At 44.0% G+C, this 23,634-nt stretch overlaps 1 protein-coding gene across 1 annotated transcript in view; it reads right to left on the bottom strand.

The window, feature by feature from the left end:
- Positions 1-23,634, bottom strand: part of LOC141154679 (uncharacterized) — a 92,652-nt gene that overhangs the window by 24,317 nt on the left and 44,701 nt on the right. The window contains exons 4-8 of the mRNA XM_073641001.1: positions 22,997-23,099; positions 22,824-22,909; positions 13,812-13,912; positions 8,020-8,090; positions 6,790-6,897 (exon numbers count right to left, since the gene is read on the bottom strand). Coding sequence (XP_073497102.1) covers positions 6,790-6,897; positions 8,020-8,090; positions 13,812-13,912; positions 22,824-22,909; positions 22,997-23,099 — 469 coding nt within the window. The remainder of the gene's footprint in view (positions 1-6,789; positions 6,898-8,019; positions 8,091-13,811; positions 13,913-22,823; positions 22,910-22,996; positions 23,100-23,634) is intronic.

The raw sequence follows: 23,634 nt of genomic DNA, 5'->3' as shown, positions 1-23,634 counted from the left end.
ACACTCTTATTGGAATATGTATAATCAAAGGCATTGACCCCCACGGCAAAAGCAAAGAACAAATGATTTCTGAACTGTTACAAGATGCTGCAGAGCCCGTCCGACAGCAGAGCCCTGATGAGGGGGCGGCCAGCCAAGGCCCGGATGGCGCTGCTGCCGGGGTCCAACCGGTGATTGCCAGCCATACCCGCAACCAGGGTAGTGTGGACCCCCACCTGCAGATGGCCTTGGAGGAGCTCGCCACAGACGATCATGATGGACGACTGGAGCTGATCCTGAAATTCCAGGAGCGGGCTGAGCGACAAGCCCAAGCTGACCGAGAGGCTGCTGAGCGACAAGCTGACCGACAACACCAGCTGGAGCTAGCCCGGATTCAGAAGGAGTCGCCCTCTACGCAGACCCGTGAGTCCAACAGTGCCAGCTGCTTTAAACCTCGTCCTGAGCACTTCCCTGTGATGGAAAAGGATGGGGACTTGGACACATTTCTGCGAGGCTTTGAAAAGGCCTGCAGGCAGTATCAGCTGCCCATCGACCAATGGGCAAGATATTTGACTCCAGGGCTCCGAGGGAAAGCTTTGGAGGTGTTTGCTTCCCTCCCTCGAGAGCAGGATGGAGACTATGAGGCCGTCAAGCAGGCCCTGATAAAAAAGTACCAGCTGACTCCGGAGGTTTACCGGAAAAAATTCAGAACCCTCCAACGTGGACCACATGACACCTACCGTAATGTGGTAGACGGGCTCAGAACCAACTTTGAGCAGTGGATCCAAGGACTGTCAGCGACCACCTTTGAGCAGCTAAAGGACCTGATGGTGAAAGACCAGTTCCTGCATCTGTGTCCGACTGAGGTACGGCAGTTCGTGATGGATCGGGAGCCACCTGATGCCAATAAAGCAGCGCAGATCGCAGACACCTACGAGGCCAACCGGAGACCAGAGGTGCGGAAGCCGGTCATCGCCAGCTGGAAAGGGGGTAAGCCATCAACCACCATCCCTGCCCCTGCCAGCCGACCTTCCGGAGGCCTTTTTCCCGTTGCCAAGGCCCTGCCTGCATCCGATGCCCGCAGGTGTTATTCCTGCAACCAGACTGGTCATCTCAGCGCCACTTGCCCAGAGAAGCAGAGGAAGAACCCCCCATCCAAGGCCCCAGGGCCTAATGCCTCAGTTCTTTTGGTGGGTGGGCCGGTTGGGAGGGCCTGTGAAAACTTTCAGTCTGTCAGGGTGGGGAACACTCTCACTGTAGGCCTCAAGGACACTGGGGCCGAACGAACCCTCATCCGACCCGAACTGGTGTCCCCTGAAGCGCTTATTCCAGGAAAGACCCTGACTGTCACTGGGATTGGGGGCGTCCGATGCCCCTTGCCCATGGCCCGGGTTTTTATTGATTGGGGTGCGGGGAGTGGGGTGAAGGAAGTGGGAGTATCCAAAAACCTACCTGCAAATGTTTTGTTGGGAACTGATTTGGGGAGGATGTTTGCTTATTATGTCCCTGACACCCCTCCCCGATCTGATACGGTTGGTAAGGTTAATGCTGATAATGTGAATGTCAATGCTTTACCTGATGATGATGATGATGATGATGTTGTTGTATTGGAAGGTGCAGGAGAACTCAGCCATGTCACGCTGCGGGGTGATATTGTTGAGGATCCCCTAGCAGGAGCAAAGGTCAGTGCCAAGGGTAATGGGGAGAGGCACGAGGACCATGGCGCAGGTGGTGCTGTGCCAGTGACCAGTGTCACAACAGATGGTGACCTGGCTGATAGTCGCTGCCCCATACGTAGCACTGTGCCTGAGGTAATGGAGGATGATGGAGAAGTAGTTCTCATGGCCTCGCCGGCTAATGAGACGGGGTTATTCCCCGGGGAGACGGCCTATATAGCCGCTGTTACCCGCAGTCAGAGTGCCCAGAACGCAAGTAACGCACTGCCTTCTGGACCCTCCTCGAACAGAGGAATAACTGAATCAGGTATGGACCCAGAGCCGGTCCCAGAGGGTCCCAGTGAGGACGTGGCCTTAACCTCACTTCTGGCTTCCTCCAGCCAGGAGTTTCAGGCAGGTCTGCACTCAGATGCTAGCCTGGAGACGTTAAGGAGCCTCGCGGAGAAACCCACCTCCGAGTCGGATAAGGAGAGGGTATTCTGGGACCAAGGGGGGTTGTACCGGGAGACAGTTCCCTGTACACCCCAACAGGAGTGGCTGAGGGAAAGACAGCTGGTCGTCCCCTACCAATTCAGGGATGAGTTGTTGCGGATCGCCCATGAAATTCCACTCGCTGGACACTTGGGGGTCAGCAAAACCAAGGCCCGGCTGTCTCATCACTTTTATTGGCCCAAAATGAGGACAGATGTGGTGAACTACTGTCGATCCTGTACCACGTGTCAAAGAGTGGGAAAGTCAGGGCCGGCCCTCAAAGCCCCCCTGATCTCTTTGCCAGTGATAGAGGAGCCTTTCCAGAGGATTGCTGTGGACATTGTGGGACCACTGGCCATACCCAGCAGCTCTGGAAAACGATTCATCCTTACCATGGTAGACTATGCTACCCGGTATCTGGAGGCAGTAGCCCTGTCCTCAGTTAGGGCGGATAAGGTGGCGGACGCCCTCTTGGCCATCTTTTCGCGAGTAGGATTTCCCAGGGAGATGCTTACCGACCAGGGGACTCAGTTCATGTCACGCTTAATGGAGGCCCTATGTAAGAAAATGCAGGTGCAGCATCTGGTATCGAGTGCGTATCACCCACAGACCAATGGTTTGTGTGAGCGATTCAATGGTACCCTCAAACAGATGTTAAAAATGCTGGTTGAGACCCAGGGTCGCGACTGGGAGCGTTACCTCCCACACCTGCTATTTGCTTACAGAGAGGTTCCACAGGCCTCGACGGGGTTCTCCCCCTTTGAGCTCCTGTATGGCAGGCGTGTCCGAGGACCCCTTGGGTTGATAAGGGAATTCTGGGAAGAAGAGCCGAGCTCCCCAGGAGTGTCCATCGTGGAGTATGTCATGCGCTTCCGTGACAAGATGCAGACCTTGACGCAGTTGGTGCATGACAACATGGCGCAAGCCCAGGCTGACCAGAAGCATTGGTACGACCAGAACGCCCGAGAACGGACCTACCAGGTGGGTCAGAAGGTGTGGGTGCTGGTCCCCGTACCAAAGGACAAGCTTCAGGCGGCCTGGGAAGGCCCGTACGTCATTCACCAACAGCTCAACCCGGTCACCTACATGATCACACTTGACCACGAGCGGGGTAGGCGGAAGGCGTTTCACGTTAATTTGATGAAGGCTCATCAAGAACGTGGAACCTGCGTCCTACCGGTCTGCAACCTGCCCGAGGATGGGGAGGATGACCCCCTCTTGGACATGCTCGCCCAAGCGAAGGCCAGCGGGTCCCTAGAGGATGTAGAGCTAAGCGACTTGCTATCCGCAGACCAGAGGTCTCAGATGCAAGCAGTGCTGAAACCCTTCCAAGCAGTGTTCACCAACCTGCCTGGCAGGACTGAAGTGGCGGTCCATGAAGTGGACACCGGGAATCATGCCCCACTCCGGCGGACAGCCTATCGAATCTCCGACGAGGTGCAGCATGTCATGCGCCAGGAGGTCGAGGAGATGCTGCAGTTGGGGATGATTAAGCGGTCCAAGAGCGCGTGGGCCTCACCTGTAGTCCTGGTGCCTAAGAAGGACCGGACCACCCGGTTCTGTGTGGACTACAGGGGGCTCAACGCTATCACCGCCTCTGACGCACAACCAATGCCACACATTGAGGAGCTGCTGGAGCGGTTAGCCAGCGCGAGCTATCTCTCCATTATGGATTTGAGTCGGGGATATTGGCAGATTCCCTTGAGCCCCGGGGCCCAGGAGAAGTCCGCCTTTATCACCCCCTTCGGATTGTATGAATCCACGGTCATGCCCTTCGGCATGAAAAATGCCCCTGCCACGTTCCAGCGAATGGTCAACCACCTGCTCCAGGGACTGGAGAGGTACGCAGTGGCGTACCTGGATGACATTGCCATCTTCAGTCCCACCTGGGAGGATCACCTCGAGCATCTGCAGCAGGTGCTCGGGCGCATTCACCAGGCGGGCTTGACCATCAAGCCGGGAAAGTGCCAGATGGGCATGAACGAGGTCCACTACCTGGGGCACCGGGTAGGTGGGGGTACTCTGAAGCCAGAGCCTGGGAAGGTGGACGCTATCGTGTCCTGGCCCACCCCCAGGACCAAGAAGCAGGTGCAGTCCTTCTTGGGCACCGCAGGGTACTATAGACGCTTTGTGCAGGCCTATAGTAGCCTTGCGAAGCCCTTGACAGACCTCACCAGGAAGAGCCTACCCCATTCCGTCAAATGGACGGATGAATGCGAGGTGGCCTTTAGGGCTTTGAAGACTGCCCTGAGCAGCTCTCCTGTACTAAAGGCGGTCGACGGCACACGGCCACTCTTAGTACAGACCGACGCCAGTGAGTTTGGCCTCGGTGCTGTACTCAGCCAGGTCGACTCGGGGAACCAAGAACACCCCGTGTTGTACCTAAGCCGGAAACTGCTGCCGAGGGAAGTGGCCTATTCCACCATAGAGAAGGAGTGCCTGGCCATTGTATGGGCCCTCAACCGCTTACAGCCTTACTTGTTCGGGCGCCCCTTCACTGTCGTGACTGACCACAACCCCCTGAGTTGGCTGCACACCATGTCAGGTGCCAACGGAAGGTTGTTACGCTGGAGCCTCACCCTCCAGCAGTACGACTTTACCGTTCAACACCGCAAGGGCAGCGAGCATGGCAATGCCGATGGGTTGTCCCGGCGAGGGGAGCCTCCAGACGTACGCTTGGAGGAGTACCAGAAGGTCCTACCTCCATAGCGCAGTCTAAAAGGGGGAGGTGTCAGGCAAAAGGTATTTTTGCCCGAGTTTTAAAAAATGAGAGATGTTTTTAAAAAAGAAAACCCCCCCACCCCCTATCCGTTTGTAAGAAGACATAGAGAACTGCAGTGCTGACCCCCACCCTAAGAATTTTTATTAGCGTCGTAAACTCTCAGTGTAGCACAGCTTCTAGCTCAAACTAGATTATTCCCTCCAAAATTGCCATTGTTTAAAAGCTTGTACAGTTAATGTAGAATTTAAAAAACGCACATGACGGTTACTAATCCAGGGAACACATTTTTGGAATGTTCACATCTGCCTGGTTACAATGATATATTTTTCATAACTGAGATACCCCCAGAAATCGAGGAATTGGTTTCTTAGCTTCTGAGCATCATAGAGAGGTCCTGTTTAATATCCATCTGCATGAAAATTAGTGACGGCCAATATGATGTCTCCATCTTGGATGTGGGACCCCCCCACACCAAGATATGAAATCTGAAGGTTTCTATGTTCTATGCAGCTGGGCGGTTTCACAAAACCGAGCCCCCGTGTGAGGTAGACAAAATGGGCGGTTCCTAATAATTTGGCCCTGTTACTAAAAAGCAAATCGGCCATTTTCAGGTCATTCTTCTTAGGGACGTCGAACGCACGCACATCACGCGGCGTAAGAAGAATCACCTCTAATTTCCGGGGAGCCGTCCCCCCCACAGAATCTGAGACCATCACCTTGTGAAGCAGGTTTTGCTATTACTTATCCCTTTTATTTTAATAACTGTTTATGCATACATGTAAATTGTCTCTTTTATAATATCTTGTATATATTTTGTAAACACTGCCCCCCTTTTGGAAGTAAATCATTAATTATTTACCAGTTTCTTTCTTCTTGTCCTATGTCGAGCAAACACGTTCCTCACTCGCTAATTCACGTTACCTACCAGGTACCCGATCCACCTGTTAAGCGATCGGTGGTGGCAGTATACCAGTATTTATGTGATATTGTGGTTTGAGGGTGGCTGGTCGGAGGTATATATACGTTCCTGGAAGGAACTGGTGGTATATATACGTCCTGTCACATCACGTGCCGCAATAGTCGACATAAATTAGAGCAGCTGCACCCGCGCTTATCCTCTGTCAATACCGTGTTTGACCAGCAGGATAAGGGGGCGCCAGAGAGCTGCAAGGTCTGACCCAAGAGTGGGTGTTGTTATCATGACAGGGGATAAGTGTCCTGTCAGGGATAAAACTTCCCCATTCTTCCGATAGATGCGTTTTCCAATGGTCGCACCCAAAAGATCAATAAGTGATCACCGATCCTGTGGATCCCATGGATCGGTGATAACGTGTTTTAACCAAAGAACCCCTTTAATGCAAACTACCGTAATTGTACATCCCAGTTATAGTGGTGCATAGTGTATGATCTACAGTCGACGCTCCACTATAACAGGGATAATGGCTATCAGGTATTTACATATAGCTGGAGGGTGGGCCCCGAGGATCAATTTCTCCTGTGGGCCCCAGACACCCTAGTCCGACACTGACTGTATATATTAGGTTATATACAACTTGGCATAAATGATATGTCCCTGCAGACTGATAATAAGTCATATAACATGAGTCACAGGGTGTCTCTTCTTAATGCAATGTGTATCCTGCATGATTCAATGGACATTGTTATACATCACATATTATTGTGGCTTTTATGACTCACTTTAGTGCTCCTATTAATTATTCTGGCCTAAAATACAAATAACAAAATCCTGAATACAGAGAGGTTCCCAAAAAGATACAAAATGGAACTTTTGTTCTTACAAATAGTATGAGATGGTGACCACCACAATATGTAGGTACAAGTGTATTGGTCAGGGTAGGGATGTAATCTAGTTTTTATGTCAAGAAGATACGTTTCCATTTATCCTCTCTTTATTCTTTTCAGCACAATTCCTCCACATACCATCACTACGAAATGCAAGAGATTCATCCCGGGTTTGTTGGCTTTTGTGTCAGCAAGTTTGAGCAGAGATGATACACGAAAACCAGCTGCATTCCCAGCATAGCCGCCCTGCAAAGACACAAAGTGTCACAAAAAAGAAAAGTAACAGGAGGTGCAGTGGACTGTGAGAAGACACCTTACAACTGTCTGTGTGTAAATAAGAGATCACCACCTGCTCCGACCTACTCCATCATCTCCCCTCACCTCTCTGTCTAGAGGAGATGACTGATCTAATTGTTCCACTAGAACCATAAAGACCAGTGAAGTGAAAAGTGCTAAAGCTGCAATACTGGACACAGCAAAAGGACAAAAAAGGCATTTCTATAAAAAAGACGTTTCTATAAAAAAAGCAGATGCTTTCTTCTAGCCTCATACAACCCCTGTAATCCATTGATTTCCAGATGTCTTGCTCACTTCTCAATCCAACAAATATGTTATTTCTGTTATGATGTGTTAAAGCGAACTATAGATGAAAAGCTTTGTAGTAATCTGATATTTTTTTATGATCATGCTGTTTGTTAAAGTGGAAAACATGCCTGTTACACAATCAATAGACTGGTGTGATTAGAGAGGAGATTTGTCATAAATATGCCATTCTTTACCTGGTGTAAACACCGCAGTTCTCCCGAATCTGTATTGTATTTCTCTGTTTTTTGCTCTTAGGCCACAGCCCCACTATCAGTATTAGGCCACAGCACCACTATCAGTATTAGGCCACAGCCCCACTATCAGTATTAGGCCACAGCCCCACTATCAGTATTAGGCCACAGCCCCACTATCAGTATTTGGCCACGGCCCCACTATCAGTATTCGGTCAGTATTTTTCTCAGGAGTGGGAGCCAAAACCAGGAGTGGGTGATAAATGCAGAATTGGTGACTTGTTTCTATTATACCTTTTCTCTGATTGTTCCTCACCCAGTTTTGCCTCCCACTCCTGAGAAAAAATACTGACCGAATACTGACCAAATACTGATAGTGGGGCCGTGGCCTAAGTGTAATAATCACAATAGTGAAGTCACAGGAGGGCAATTTGTCCAACATCACAACAATAGCTTCAATATGGCCCATTTCAAAATCAAAGCAATTATCTAGCATGCTGGAAAATAGTGATGAACGATGATTGCTGGCAGTGAAGAAGTGGGTGATCCTCATATATTCAGGGTTATGATATGTATGGAACGTGTGACTTACAGCGTTCATAAAGTTGCCAGCCTCCAGCACCAGCTTCAGGATGAAATGAAGTTCTGTGCATTGCAGCAACTCTAAAAGAAACACAAATCAGAAATATCAGAACACCTTATATCTGAAATCATCAGATCACTATATTTGTTTCCGTAAACTAAATTCAGATTACATTGAGTTATTAATTATCTGGTAATTGTTTCTCATACTAAGTTTGCAGCAAATGTAACAAGATCTTGACAGGTAAAAGTGAAAGACTGCACATTTCAAAGGGTTTCAGCAGCAGCAGAATTCATATGTTAGCAATAACATCCACTTTTGAAGGTGCGGATCTTAGGTCACGATGGAATATTAAGTCTAGGTGTAGAAGATTGGTTCAATTATACAAATTAGAGTTTAATCAGTGTGATCTTATTCTCTTGGCTGAGGAGAAGATGGAGAAAAAAATTCTCCATCTTCTCCATTGTGTCAGTCTGTGGAAATCATGAACTTGTGGAAGAGATAAAGTACAACATAATGGACGAGCACACCACCAATATAGAACAATATAGAAAAATAGTTTATTGGACCACACATAATAAAAACATTTAAAAAAAGCCGTCAAATGGCATGTATACTGCCCCCCGCATGACAGATGTCAAATGATCAAACAATAATGTATACCTCCAAATACATGCAGATGTAATAATAAATGGGGAATATTACTCAATTGATGTGACAGTATATGATATAGATCGTCCCCAATAATACACCTACACAAAAGGATAATGGTGAATAAATTGCGCATAGATAAACACAAATACTAAAAGAGTTTATAGAGAAATTGTCAAATATAAGTAATTAAAGATACATTTTGTAATAAGAAATAATATTAGTATAAACTACTGTAGTGAAGACACATCTCATAATAAATATCAGCCCCAATAGGGTAACCTTCATGATAAAAGGTGCTGAGGGACCATACATTAAATACCATACAGAAGTGGGAGATAACCCAAACTACTGAAAATTGCACAAGAAAACCCAATAATGAATATGGAAAGTCCAGAGACAATAGTAATTTGTCCCACATGAGGGTGTATGACAACCGGCGTCCTGTCAGGATACTAAATAATTACCTAGAGCGCCAACTAATATGGAGGTAGCAAAGGCCTGGATAGCGTCAGGCAGAGGGAAGGAAAAAAGCCCCACGCGTATCGCCGTGACCCACACGGCTTCGTCAGGGGAACTCAGGCATGCAGCGATTTTTTCCTCGGTCCAACTCAGTCTGAAGGCAAAATCTGACATGTGCACAGCCCCATAACATAACACTGATCAGAGATGTTTTGTCGGATCGCACTCCGGACCGAAAATACCGGCGTCTGTATGAGCTCAGATGTCTATACTCATATACATTTATAATTAGTTATCCTGTATGCAGGCCCAGCGTCAGCACCCAGCGCACCCGGGCAAGTGCCGGGGCCCTGAGCAGGCGGGGGGGCCTGTGTGGCCTGTGAGCGGAGGTGTGAGGTGCCAGCGCCCGCGAGTGGGCCCCCCCGCTTGGTCAGGGCCCCGGCCGGCACAATACTTACCCCTCCCCATGCCTCCGCTCCTCCGCAGCTCCGGTGTCTTCATGCTCTCTGCTGCACTGTGACGCCTCAGGTCAGAGGGCGTGGTGACGCCTTTCAACCGCACCCTCTGCTGAGCAGTCACAGTGCAGAGTGGGAAGACGCCAGCGACGCGGCTGAGGAGTCCAGACTCTGGAGCAAAGCAACGGCAGCAGGTGAGGTGAGTATTTGATTTTTTATTTTTTTTTATGTATGGGGGCCAGGAGGCATGGCTGCATGGGGCATTATATGGGTGCCAGCAGGCATGGCCGCATGGGCATTATATAGGGGCCAGCAGGCATGGCCGCATGGGGCATTATATGGGGGCCAGCAGGCATGGCCGCATGGGGCATTATATGGGGCACAGCCTGCATGGGGCATTATATGGAGCCCAGACTGCATGTAGCATTATATGGAGCCCAGCTTGCATGGGGCATTTTATGGGGGCCAGTATCCTGTATGAAGCATTTGTGGGGTCCATTATTATGTATGGAGCATTATATGGGGCTCATAATACTATATGGAGAACTATACTGTCCGGTCTCCACTGTGCGCTGCGAGGATTCGCCGGTTTCTGAGCTATACTCGTACTATATATATTTTTCCGCCGTATCTGTGCATCATGAATCGTGGTATGTGTTAAAGGGGCCCACTGAGACTCTTTCGCCCAGGGCCCACGAAAACCTGGAGCCGGCCCTGCCTGTATGTATTAAATTCCAAATGTCGTTGGTAATCCATCCTCACAGAAAAGCAGGTAAGTACCTGACAGAATACGATGCCATATACCATCCAATGCCAGCGCTACAGGACGGCACAAGCATGAAAAATGTTACAAGCATGAAGGGAGTTACCTAAGGGCATGTGGTCTATGTGATGTTACTTTGTTGGGGGTGGCAGTGTAGACTGGGAGAATAAAGCCCCTTTGTAACCACTTAATATCAATAATTAATGGAAAGAAAAGAGCAAAATATTTAAGAAACAATTAAGACCTAAGGAATTTATTGGCCATGAAATATGCTGTGGAAGTAATGAAAAGTGTAATGCAAAAATGAGATTCATTGCAGTTTTAGGTTCTGACTCCGCAACGTACAAAGACTTCCAGTGTTAAGGACACAACAGGAATAGACCACTGTGTGCCAGACAAAAACAACTGCTGGCATCCCCTGCCTGTGTACCCGGTATGGGCAACCACTGGCATCCCTGAAATCAATGACCAGAGAATCTCTATAGCGTTGGGATTAGCTCTTGAGCACAGATTTACATGACAGATCCTATTCATTTCATAGATCCATTAGAGGTTTATTAGTGGGGGCAATGGCCTCCGAAGTGCTACGTGAGGCTGGAAAGATGCTGATGAGCATACGTAGCGGCTTATCACTGCAGTGATCCAATCACTTGTCAGTCGTGCAGCCACAGATTACATTCATCAGCTGTGTGGACTTTTCTGCAACATTAGGGCTTATTCACCCAGCTGTATTATGGCTCTTTCCAATACACATGTTGTACAGAATTGATATACAGTACAGACCAAAAGTTTGGACACACCTTCTCATTTAAAGATTTTTCTGTATTTTCCTGACTATGAAAATTGTACATTCACACTGAAGGCAGTGGACCGCAGAGTGAAGGCAAAAGGGCCAACAAGTGCTAAGCATCTCTGGGAACTCCTTCAAGATTGTTGGAAGACCATTTCCAGTGACTACCTCTTGAAGCTCATCAAGAGAATGCCAAGAGTGTACAAAGCAGCCATCAAAGCAAAAGGTGGCTACTTTGAAGAACCTAGAATATAAGGCATATTTTCCGTTGTTTCACACTTTTTTGTTAAGTATATAATTCCACATGTGTTAATTCATAGTTTTGATGCCTTCAGTGTGAATGTACAATTTTCATAGTCATGAAAATACAGAAAAATCTTTAAATGAGAAGGCGTGTCCATACTTTTGGTCTGTACCGTATGTCAGTTAGGGTATGTTCACACTAGGCATTTTTTATGCAAATTTTCAGCTGCGTTTTACAGTACCAGAAAAGTTTATGAGATTTCAGAAATCTCATGCACACACATTGGTTTTTGTGTCATACGTATTTTGTGCTTTGCATGTTTTTTTGCACAATCGGGCATGTCACTTCTTTCGGTGTTTTTTCTGTGTTTTTTCAGCGTTTTTCACCCATTGAAAGTAATGGGTGGTGAAAAACTGCTGAAAAAAACGCATAGTGAGAACATAGCTATCAGTTTTTGCTGCGTTTTTAGTGAAATATAACAAGTAGAGTAGTATGTGAAACACATTTATTTTTGTGACTTTACCATCTTGTCTTTGTCACGTGAGATGGCAGTTTGGATTATGACCGTTTAATTAAATTAGTGATGTGTACACAGTAGACATTGGCTTAGCTAGGTGTGAAATTGAACAATACCTGTGGCCCACTGAGGTGTGAAATTTAACAATCTCTGAGCAACTCAATGGCAGACCATAGTGTAAAAATAAATAGTGTCATACAAACTCAATGCACTGCCAATGTCTTAGAAAAACTATTCCTGAACAATTCACCTCCCCCAACTGTTACATTTGTAATTCTGGTTAATATGGTTTCACATACAGTATGTCTTGCATTGGTGACCAGTGTTCATGCTTCTGTGGTGGAAGCAAAGCTGAACTTTGGGATCCTGAAAAACGAAGTAAAAAGCGCAACAAAACCTGCATTTTTGAAGCAGTTTCTTTCCCGCCAAGAGATCAGGTTTTGCTGCAAAAAAAAAAACGCTGGAAAACACCTAGTGCGAACATAGCGGTACATAATGTATTTCCGAATGCTTCTGACTTTATAAAAAGCATTAATCCGTTGTAAGCAGCAGTAGGATTTCTTGAGGTGCCGTACTACTTCATGCATGAGGCTCGCACTTTTTTCCTGGCTGTATATGTCTAAGAACTGAACACAAGGCAGCCATGAAGCCCCGCAGTCCATATATGTCTGCTGATCGATGGCCGAGCGCTGCTGCTTTGATACTTTACTTGGTATTGTTTATCTTGTCAACAGCAAATATTTTTACTGGGCTCCATGTGAGAAATGTCTCCTGGACCAGAAGGCAGCTTCAGCACGGCTCTTCTACCGCTCTTTTATGCCAGTAATGACTCAGCTGAGGATCTAGCTTATTAACAGATATGAACACAGTCCATGGCTATTTTTCTTAATTAAGTACATGTCTTTTTGACTATTAGTCATTTTTGCTATTGGTCTGCATTAAAAATATTGCACAGTTTGCCTTCTCTGGCCTCTGTATTGCGCTGTCTATTGCTGGCTGCAGAACGAGGTACCTGGGAATCTTTCAGTGAGCTTTTTCTGGGGAGAATTTATGGCTCTTATTTTTGATCTTCTGAGCTCTTCTTAGCTGATTTATGACCACATAATTAAGCTTAACAAGTCTGCTGAGAGGAGCTCAGTAGAAAGAAGATAAAAGTTATAAATTCTCCCAACAGAACAAGCTCACTGATGAATTCTCAGTTAGCTCATTTCGCAGCCAGCCATAGACTGTAAAACACAGAGGCTATAGAAGGTTAACAGCGCCAAATTTTTAATGAAACCCAAATGCAAAAATAGATTTTAGCCAAAAATATCTGCATTTAAGTAATCTAAGGGTGTCTTTTAAGAATCACAAGATGTATTTTTCAGGGGACACGGGGCTTTCACACAATAAGCATGACTTTGAAATGCTGGAACTACAACACAGACTCATTATATCAGGAGGTGAGAGGCGCAGATGAAGTCCGGTGACAGGTACCTCCCGGGACATGTGCATGCCCATCAGGCTGAACAGCAAATCATGGCACCTGCGCTAATTAGACTATGATGGCAGTGTAGTCAGTATTAAATTAGACCATATCATGGAAATGCCCCTCTAGAGTATATTCCCACGAGGCGAACACCCAGAATACTTTCCACACCTGTATGCAGAAAATCTGTGGCTTATGACAATGGCAATCTTGTGAATGAGTTTTCATTGAATCTCATTTGAATTTTGGGATGTGTGGTCATCCCAGACCTAGATGTATGAAAAATAGATTGACCCAATTTAGCAAGTTATCACCTCTCCACTGCATAAATATGACTGCTGTACAGAAAAATGATCAAGCTAGAAGAAGGGACCGACGCAGAAGAAATAACAACTCCTAATTATAACAGGCAAAAGACAGGAGTAGCTTCAAGAATAAGACAAGGTGTCACCTTGTGCAGCTGTTGTCAGGTCTCTTGCTGCAGACAACTGAGATACGACAGCCGGGTATAAATCCTTCTTGAGAATAAGTGCTTCCAGCCGCAGGCGGTAGCTACAAGGGGAAGATAGGAACAATGTGGTAATTCTTATTCTTCATGTAATAACATACATTATATATCATATACAATATTCACTCATGTTATAATTAAATAGCCCACAGATATTATATAATGGCACTCTGCACTGCATCTATCAGACTATGGTGCGCATTATGATGTACATTGTGCAAACGGACCAAATCTGCATTCATACAGGAACAATAGATTTTTGGAACATCAGCGGTGTTATGGAATACTTTTCTGACATACTTGCACTGGTTCTTGAAAGTTTGTGAAACCTTCAGAAGTTTCCATATTTCTACATGAGTTTGATAGAAAACTACATCAGTTCTAAAAGTACATAAAGAAAGCCAAATCAAATGGATGAGTCAAAAATGTGAAACGGTGTCATTTTTGAAATGAGGAAAATGATCCAATATCAAGTCTGTGAGTGGAAAAAGTATGTGATCTTAAGATTAGTGATCATTTGAAAGTGAAATTAGAGCACTGTGTGAATAGTAATCCTAATTATTACTGGTATTACTGTACATGCAACCTCTAGTTTCTATGTAAAACACTGAAGTAGAGAGATGCAACATATATACGTATATGCTCTGTGTTCTCATCTTAGGACCAGGGCACGCGACCGTCTATTCTCTCATGGGAGAATCGGGCCGATTATGCTGATGACACTCTGACAATTGGCTCCTGTTCACACTAGTTTGGGTGTGCCGGTCATTTTCACTATTTGTATCCAAACTCTGTCAGAGTTTGAGCCGAGTGTCACCTTATTGTGATCCGATTCTATCACATGAGAGGATCGTATCACAGGTGTGAAGAAGACGGAGAACTTAATTTCTCCATCTTCTCCTTTTTCTGTGTCCGCGGTAATCGGACTGCACTCGGATGACATCCGATGTTTCACACGCACCCATAGACTTGTATGGTCCGATTATCAGATGCACTTGCAGCACGCTGTGACTGTTTTCTCGCAGGTTCTCATTGGGGGTTCACCGGAAAGCGCTTAGCCATGTTATACACCAGTGTGAGCAAATCCTTAAAGGAACACTCTGGCCTCAACTGATATATAGTGTTATGCCTAGTGCAGGATATGACACAGAGATTCAAGAACACTTAAAGGGGTTGTCCACTACTAGTACAACCCCTTCTTGAACTAAATGTTTGGCCCTGATAAAATAAAAAAACCTGTACTCACCTCCCACGTCGGTGCTGTTCCAGCGGTGTCAGCACTCATGGTCCTGGGGCTGTGATGCGGTGGAATGACACGTGGTGCCCTACATCCAATCAGAACTGCCGTCACTGTCTCCGCCTTCATACAAAATTGAGGATGAAGAGCAAGTCAGAGATCATCTGCAGCCTGCACTTCCTCTTCATGTTCAATTTTGTATGAAGGCGGGAAGAGTGACGGCAGCGCTGATTGGGCGCAGGGCACCACGTGTCATTCCACCGCATCACAGCCCCAGGACCGCAAGTGCTGACACCGCTGGAACAGCACCGGCACGGGAGGTGAGTATAGGTTCTTTTATTTTATCGGGGCCAAACATTAAGTTCAAGAAGGGGTTGTCCTAGTAGTTGACAACCCCTTTAAGACAGAATCACAGCGCCCCCTCAGGTGCTGTACTTAGTATGACTCAATGTATTACTTTTTGTTCTTTTAAAGTTTCTGTTCATAAAGTGGTGAAAGTGTAACTGTTTAATCAGGACAGCTTGCAGCAGAAGATCTGCCTCTGCCTCCAGCTCCTTCTTCTTCCTCCTCCCTCCCCTCTCTATAGAGTCTTATGAGCAGCAACTGTCACCTCCTAACTCAGTAATGGCAAAGTCTGTATTCACTGAAGATATATTTTACAGATTTTACCCATAGTTTGAGAGTGAAGATCAGTCCAGGAGGAGGAAGAAGCAGATCTGATAAGATATATTAGATTATTTTCATGTGTACTATTGATTTATGTTAAGTAACATTGTGAATGATGTCTTCCATGAAGGCTGAAAATGAAATAATTAGTGAAATATAATAATAAACAAACATAAATAACAAGTAAATCACATAAAACACATGTAATGTATCTGTAATTTGGTTAATACAGAATGCTAAACTAGTCCCAGGTTTACCTTTCAGGACACTTAATAGCTGGAGGGGTGATACAAATCATGCTTACTCTTGTGTAAAACCTCACTATGTATAAGGTAACCCATCTCCTCCAAAATGCTATTTACCTGCAGATATAGAGGTAATTTTCAGGTAAATAGGATTTAAAGAGTAACCATCATTTTAATTTTTATTTCATAAATCAATGGTACACATGACAATAAGAAACTTTGTAATATATCTTATCAGAGAAATCTACTTCTTTCTTCTCCTGGACTGATCATTCCTTCTCAATTCATAGATAAAATCTGTATTCAATGAAGACAGATTTTCCCATTACTGAGATAGGAGATGACGGTTTTTGCATTTCAAATTCTATTGAGGGGGAGGAGCTAGAGGCAGACACAGACATTCTGCTGCAAGTTCTCCAGAAACAACAGTTACAGTTCTCCATAGAACTTTATGAGCACCAATTGTCATCTCCTATCTTAATAATGACAAAATCTTTATTCACTGAGGACAGGTTTTTACCTGTGAATCGAGAATTTTGAGAATAAGTGATCAGTCTAGGGGGAGAAAGAAGTGGATTACTCTAATAAAATATATTACAAAGTTTATTTATTTCATGTATACTATTGATTTATGGAAAAAAGAATTACAATTTTAAATCTTGTCTAGCAGGCTTACGGGAAGCATGGCAACAGAGAGAAAATTAAGTTATAGTTATACCCTCCCTGCAGTCACTCGATTCCAGTCATTGGGGCAGTGCAAGGAGTGATTACAGTCACTGATCACTATATAGCTTGTTATGTAGTGAGCGGTGACTGTTACAGCTTTCTGTACCGCCCCAATGACTGGAAGCAAGCAGCTTCAGGGAAAATATAACTTAATTTTCTCCCAGTAGCCACTGTTCCGGTAAAACAGCCTAACGTAATTAAAACTACTATTACCATCAGATTACCAGTATATAAGGAGATAGGATCCCTTTAAATGCTGGAGGCCCCATAAAAAAAAAGAACAAGTGAAGTTACAAGTTTTCTTATGGTTCTGCATTTCTCCTTCAGATCTGGGCAGGAAGGGCGAGTGATGTGTTCCTATGTTCATTAGCTGGAACTGGAAGGAAAGGTCTTCACAACTTGGAAGATGCCAGCAAGTATCAGCTGGAAATAATCTCTTACAAGGAAAGTCATTTCCAAATACTCATCTATTGCTGTGAAATAAATTCAACAACTGCCTTTTTACAGCCCCTCTCACAACCTCCCGTGACCTTCTCCACCTATTCCCCTTCCTTCCTACAATTATGTTCAAGGGATGTCTGAGCAGCTACAAGGGAGAGTGGACTTTGATTGACAGCTCTTCCTCTGTTTATTTTCACTGCTTTTTACAGTCTTATTAATGTTTTCCAAATATCTGTCTATAGATACATCAGCACAGCACAAAGCTGGCCATTCACATGCAGTTCTACTTTCCTCAGCTGCAATACTATTGTTTATTACAATTATACTTTATTATATTATACAGTAATAATGAAGCAGAGGAAGATAAAAAATGGCTTCTGCACCCGGCTGAGTTGTCCAGCGCCGCAATACTGCAAATACAAGTTCTCTATCAGCCTCACAGAACAAAAACTTGTGGCAGCTGCTCCACCAGACGACATATTACGTTATTCTCTCTGCATTGCAGAGGCATCAAGAAGTGGCAGAAGGAGTGGCACACGAGGCGTTTTTTTTTTTCTGTAGCAAAACCTGATCTCTTGGCAGTAAAGTTTCTGCCTCCAAAAAGCAGATTTTTCTTGTTTTTTTTTTTGCTGGGGTTTTTTCACTGTTCATTTGTCTCTTTATGCATGCTGATAAAGTTCAGCGACAAAAAAAAAAAAAAAAAATCACCTATTCAACTTCATCAGGTTTTGGCACAAAAAATGCAGCAAAACCTGATACCTGAGTTTTTTCAGTGTTTTTGTCACTGCCCATTACTTTCAATGGGTGAAAAAACGCTGCAAAACCGCTGACAAAACGCTGGATGTGACATGCTCTATTGTGCAAAAAAACATGCAAAGCACAAAATCCTGATGACACAAAAACCAATGTGTGGGCATGAGATTTCTGAAATATCATAGACTTTGCTGGTACTGTAAAACACAGCTGAAAATTTGCATAAAAAATGCATCAAAAAAACGCTAAAAAAACTCCTAGTGTGAACATAGCCTAATGGCTTTATAGAAAGCAAATTTACCATAGTATAATGATTCAACAGTCTTTTAAGGCTACGTTCCCACAATCAGCTTTTGGTGCGTATTTTTGCAGCATCTTACAGTTCCAGCAGAGTGGATGGGATTTATAGAAATCTCCTGTGTACTGTGCTTTTTTTTAACCCGACATAAACGGACCTGCAGTGTGACTTTCAGACCCGCAATCAATTTCTCTTGTAGTTACGCTGAGTTTTCTGTGCAGATTTTCCCCATAGACTCGCATTAGATGCAGCAAATCCGCAGGTAAATAACGCACATGTGTATTTAGAGCATTTCCATGGCAGAAACGCATCAAAAACGCATGTAATCTGCACCCAAGTATATCAATAAAGTTTTGTCAACGCCAAATACCAGGATGTATCAAAAACAAAGCAGCTTTATTTAAAGCATGATACGCAGAATCAAAAACGCAACTTATGTAAAAAAATTCACACGAAAACACAATGAAAAAGTTTAAACAATAGGTGCAGAATAATGCATAAATCCTGCAGCGTCAAAAACTCACCAAAAGCTCATCGTGGGAACGTAGCCTAAGTCTAAGGGTTTTTTTTCTGCCAACCTCAGCAATCTAATATTAAGAAGCATCTGTGGACTTGTCCTCACTTTCAGTCTGAACCTCCCAATGTTCTCAAGGCTCAGAGCCAAGGTTGGGTCATTGCTGTCCATCAGTGTGTAGATCACCAGCTCATTGTCTCGCATGATGTCTCCTCCCTACATATCAACTTTAATTTTCCGTTTCTGCTCCTTTCCTGTGTTTATGGATTATAACCACACTTTTCACCCCTTGCTCAGCTTCACTTTCTATAACAATACTTGAATGTGAGACATTGTGTATGTTCAGTGCCTAAATTACCATTTTTACCATAATCCTGGGTCTCACATTCATGGGATGATGAGACTTAAATGGAATCTGTCAGTAGGATCAACCCTCCTAAGCCGTCTATATGGGCATGTAGGTCATAGGAAGCTGAATAAAATGATACCTGATATCTGTGATCCGTTGTCTTATTCCAGAGAAATCCATGTTTTTCCTAATAAGTAAATGAGCAGTTAAGATCTATGGGCCGGACATAGATCTCCCTGAGAATCTGCCTCCTGAGATTATTATAAATGAAAGAGGGGAGTAACCAGTGTGAGACATGTAGATCTGGAGAGCAGACTGTCAGTTATTACATGTCTCACACTGGTAACTCCCCCTTTCATTTAAAATAAGCTCTGGAGGTGGAGTCTCGGGGAGATCTATGTCCGGCCCATAGATCTTATCAGCTCATTTACATATTAAGAAATACATGGATTTCTCTGGAATAAGATATCGGATCGCAGATATTAAAGTATCATTTTATTCAGCTTCTTATGACCTACATGTCCATACAGACGGCTTAGGAGGGACAATCCTACTGACAGATTCCATAATAGAGTTAAAAATGAATTTAAGGTAAAAATAGAAGTATTCGTTTTATAAAATGTCTATTGATCTAATAATCAGTTCCATAAGTGTGACGATTTGTTGCCCTGACACATATATTAGATAAACTAATTGACCCTTTAAGGACACAGCCTACTTTGGCTTTCAAGATGTAGTGATTTCTTTTGGTTATCTTTGCCTGTATTCCAAAAACCATAACTTTTTTTTTAATCTTTTTCTATCAATGTAGTTCTATAAAGAGATGTATTTTGTAGGATGAGTTATATCTTTCCAATGGTACCATTTTTGGGTACATATAACTTATTGATTAACTTACATTCACCAATTCCACCACTGTGTCTACCATTCATCGCATACAATACCATATTACCGTTATTCTTCTCATTACATAGTGAGAGACGCTGCTTTATAACTTTCCATCAAATGAAACCATTTTAGGATACATATCGCTCCTTCCATGGTCACATGAGTGAGTGGGAGGATGGGGTTGGGATGACTTATATGTATCCTAAAATGGTTTCATTTGATGGAGTGATGATAACGCTATGGCTTTATCAATTTTTTTTATTTTCCTCTATCTCCGCACTTTTCTGGCTATATGTAGCCACAGCTGTCAATCAAAGAAGAAGGAGGTCGACATTGAGTGGAAACAAGCAAGTGGGAAGGTGTACTTAAATGATTGGGCCCACCGTGAAGCACCAAGCGACAGGACTTAGTTCTGACAGAGTCCATTTAAAGAAGCCGTGGGAAATGTAAGCATGGCGAGAACTGGTTTACAGAATAACCAAGGGTCGGACACGACTGAATGCATAGAATCAGATTAATTTATTCATTAACTTTTTATTTAAATGGATTTTATTTTTTTCTACTTTAAACTTTTTTATGATTTATTTGAATAAACCCTAATTGATTTCCCTGATCACTAATAATCTCGCTATATTTCTGTATAGTATTTTTTTTATTGACTGCCAGTTTTCTACAAACAGGGAAACATGCAAATACACATAGTAAACACATTGGCCCTTTGCTAATTCCCTTGGTGGCCATAATTCGTTTGATGTACCGGGCACTTTTGACAGCAGCATCCAAGATGTTAAACAGCCGGGATATGAGTTATCTCTAATCCTGATTATTTCTGCAGGATGTCGCTCTACTAGTTACAGAGAGCAACCATTGGTGATTTACATATACAGTGGTATGAAAAAGTGTTTGCCCCCTTCCTGATTTCCTATTCTTTTGAATGTTTGTTACACTTAAATGTTTCAGATCCAAATTTAAATATTAGACAAAGATAACACAAGTAAACACAAAATGCAGTTTTTAAATGAAGGTGTTTATTATTAAGGGAAAAAGAAATCCAAACCTACAGGGCCCTGTGTGAAAAAGTGATTGCCCCTAAACCTAATAACTGGTTGGGTCACCCTTACCAGCAACAACTGCAATCAAGCGTTTGCGATAACTGGCAATGAGTCTTTTACAACACTCTGGAGGATTTTGGCCCACTCATCTTTGCAAAGTTATTGTAATTCAGCCACATTGGAGGGTTTTCGAGCATGAACCACCTTTTTAAGGTCATGCCACAGGATCTCAGCATTAAGGTCAGGACTTTGACTAGGCCACTCCAAAGTCTTAAATTTATTTTTCTTAAGCCATTCAGAGGTGGACTGGATGGAGTGTTTTGGATCATTGTCCTGCTGCATAACCCTAGTGCGCTTCACCTTGAGGTCACGAACAGATGGCCAGACATTCTTTTGGTAGACAGCAGGATTCATGGTTCCATTTACCACAGCAAGCTTTCCAGGTCCTGAATCAGCAAAACCGCCCCAGACCATCACACTACCACCACCATATTTTACTGTTGGTATGATGCTCCTTTTCTGAAATGCTGTGTTACTTGTACACCAGACGTAATGGGACACACACCTTCCAAAAGTTCAACTTTTGTCTCGTCAGTCCACAGAGTATTCTCCCAAAAGTTTTGGCGATCATGAAGATGTTTTCTGGCAAAACTGAGATGAGCCTTTATGTTCTTTTTGCTCAGCAGTGGGTTTCGTCTTGGAACTCTGCCATGCATGACATTTTTGACCAGTCTCTTTCTTATGGTAGAGTCCGCAGTTGTTTGGATTTTGTTGTTGGGTCTTTTGTGACGTCTTGGATGAGTCATCGCTGTGCTCTTTGGGTAATTTTTGTTGTCCGGCCACTTCTGGGAAGGTTCACCACTGTGCCATGTTTTCTCCATTTGTGGATAATGGCTCTCACTGTGGTTCGCTGGAGTCCAAAAGCTTTAGAAATGGTTTTATAACCTTTTCCAGACTGATAGATCTCAATTACTTTGTTTCTCATTTGTTCCTGAATTTCTTTGGATCATAGTATGACATCTAGCTTTTGAGGATATTTTGGTCTCCTTCCCTTTGTCAGGCAGGTCCTATTTAAGTGATTTCTTGATTGAGAACAGGTTTGGCAGTAATCAGGCCTGTGTGTGGCTAGGGAAATTGATCAACGCTTCCCAAAGATGTGACAGACTACAGTTAATTTATGTTTTAAGAGAGGGGGCAACAATCACTTTTTCACACAAGGCCCTGTAGGTTTGGATTTCTTTTCCCTTAATAATAAAGACCTTCATTTTAAAACTGCATTTTGTGGTTACTTGTGTTATGTAAATTAGTTTTGTGATCTGAAACACTTAAGTGTGACAAACATGCAAAAGAATAAGAAATCAGGAAAGGGGCAAACACTTTTTCACACCACTATAAGTTATATATATGTCATCTATATACTCCTAGTGCTGTGGATGGACATCCGGGATGTAACAGTAGACAAACATTTTGTCAATGATGACCATGGCTATGTCTCCAGTCAGAAGTGTTGTTTGGCCAGAAAAGCATGTGGCCTGATTGTCAAGGGAAATGTTTGATGCCAAAAACTACTTAGCAGGAAAGGGTTTGGTTGGCCAACTGACAGGACCGCTGCGCCTTCCGGCCACATTTCCCACCATTCCTTTAGCTTGTACTAATCTTATTTTATTGTCAAGGCCTCATTCAAGGCACCGAGAATATTCTGTCATCTCCATTGCAAATATCACACACTCCAACAATAATCATGGTCATGTTTAGGAAAATCTAGCATAAGGGTGACAAAACCTACCATGGAAGATCCAAGAGCAGCAACATGAAGAGATCTGCTTCACTCAAACGCTCTCTGTCCCCCTGGAAGGATTTCAGACGTTGTACCTTATGCAAAGACAAAAATTAATATAAATATGTAACCAGAATCTGCCACCGACTCCAGACCACAGTACAGGCAGAAGCCTTCCTTACCTCTTCCCTGTCTGGCAGGTGCTTCAGAAGCTCATTCAATCTTTCTGAGCTGTATATGTCTCCTCTCCCCAGCTTTATATCTTCTACTATCTCTGCCGCTGATCTATGAAGGAAATATGTGAAATTATCACCAGCATTGCATTTTACAGTTATGTTCACATGGCTCGGATACGGATTTCTCATCTGCAGTATATCAATTTATGGAGCAAAATATGAAAAATTCTCAGCAGAAATGTTCTATATGTAGGTGCCCTACTGGGGGAGCACAATTTGGAGCCTAAAGTGATTCTCCACCCAGGGTCTGAGAATTGACTATATATTTTTCAGATATCATATATTTCTCTTTAGATTTACCTCCGCCATTGTAGCTGTAAGAGGACAGGAACGTTGATCTGAGCAGATGAGGCAGCCAAACCAGCACCAGGTCGGATGACTATTCATGGAACCATATAGGGGCCGATTCATCAAAGATTTTATGCCACAAAAGTGAGGTAAAAGCCTTGAAAAGTTGCAAAATGTTGCGCAACATGGAGTTACACAAAAATGTTTTGACTTTTGATGTTTTAATGCTATTTGGATAATCTCTGCCGAAGTGGGTTGAACTGGGGAGGAGCTGGGGCGGGACAGGGCGAGAACAC

This window comes from Phyllobates terribilis, unplaced genomic scaffold, assembly GCF_046119375.1.
Source record: "Phyllobates terribilis strain yellow unplaced genomic scaffold, ASM4611937v1 Scaffold_7__3_contigs__length_470593459, whole genome shotgun sequence".
NCBI lineage: Eukaryota > Metazoa > Chordata > Amphibia > Anura > Dendrobatidae > Phyllobates > Phyllobates terribilis.
Note: the sequence above shows the minus strand (reverse complement) of the source record. Positions and strands in the feature narration are given on the sequence as shown.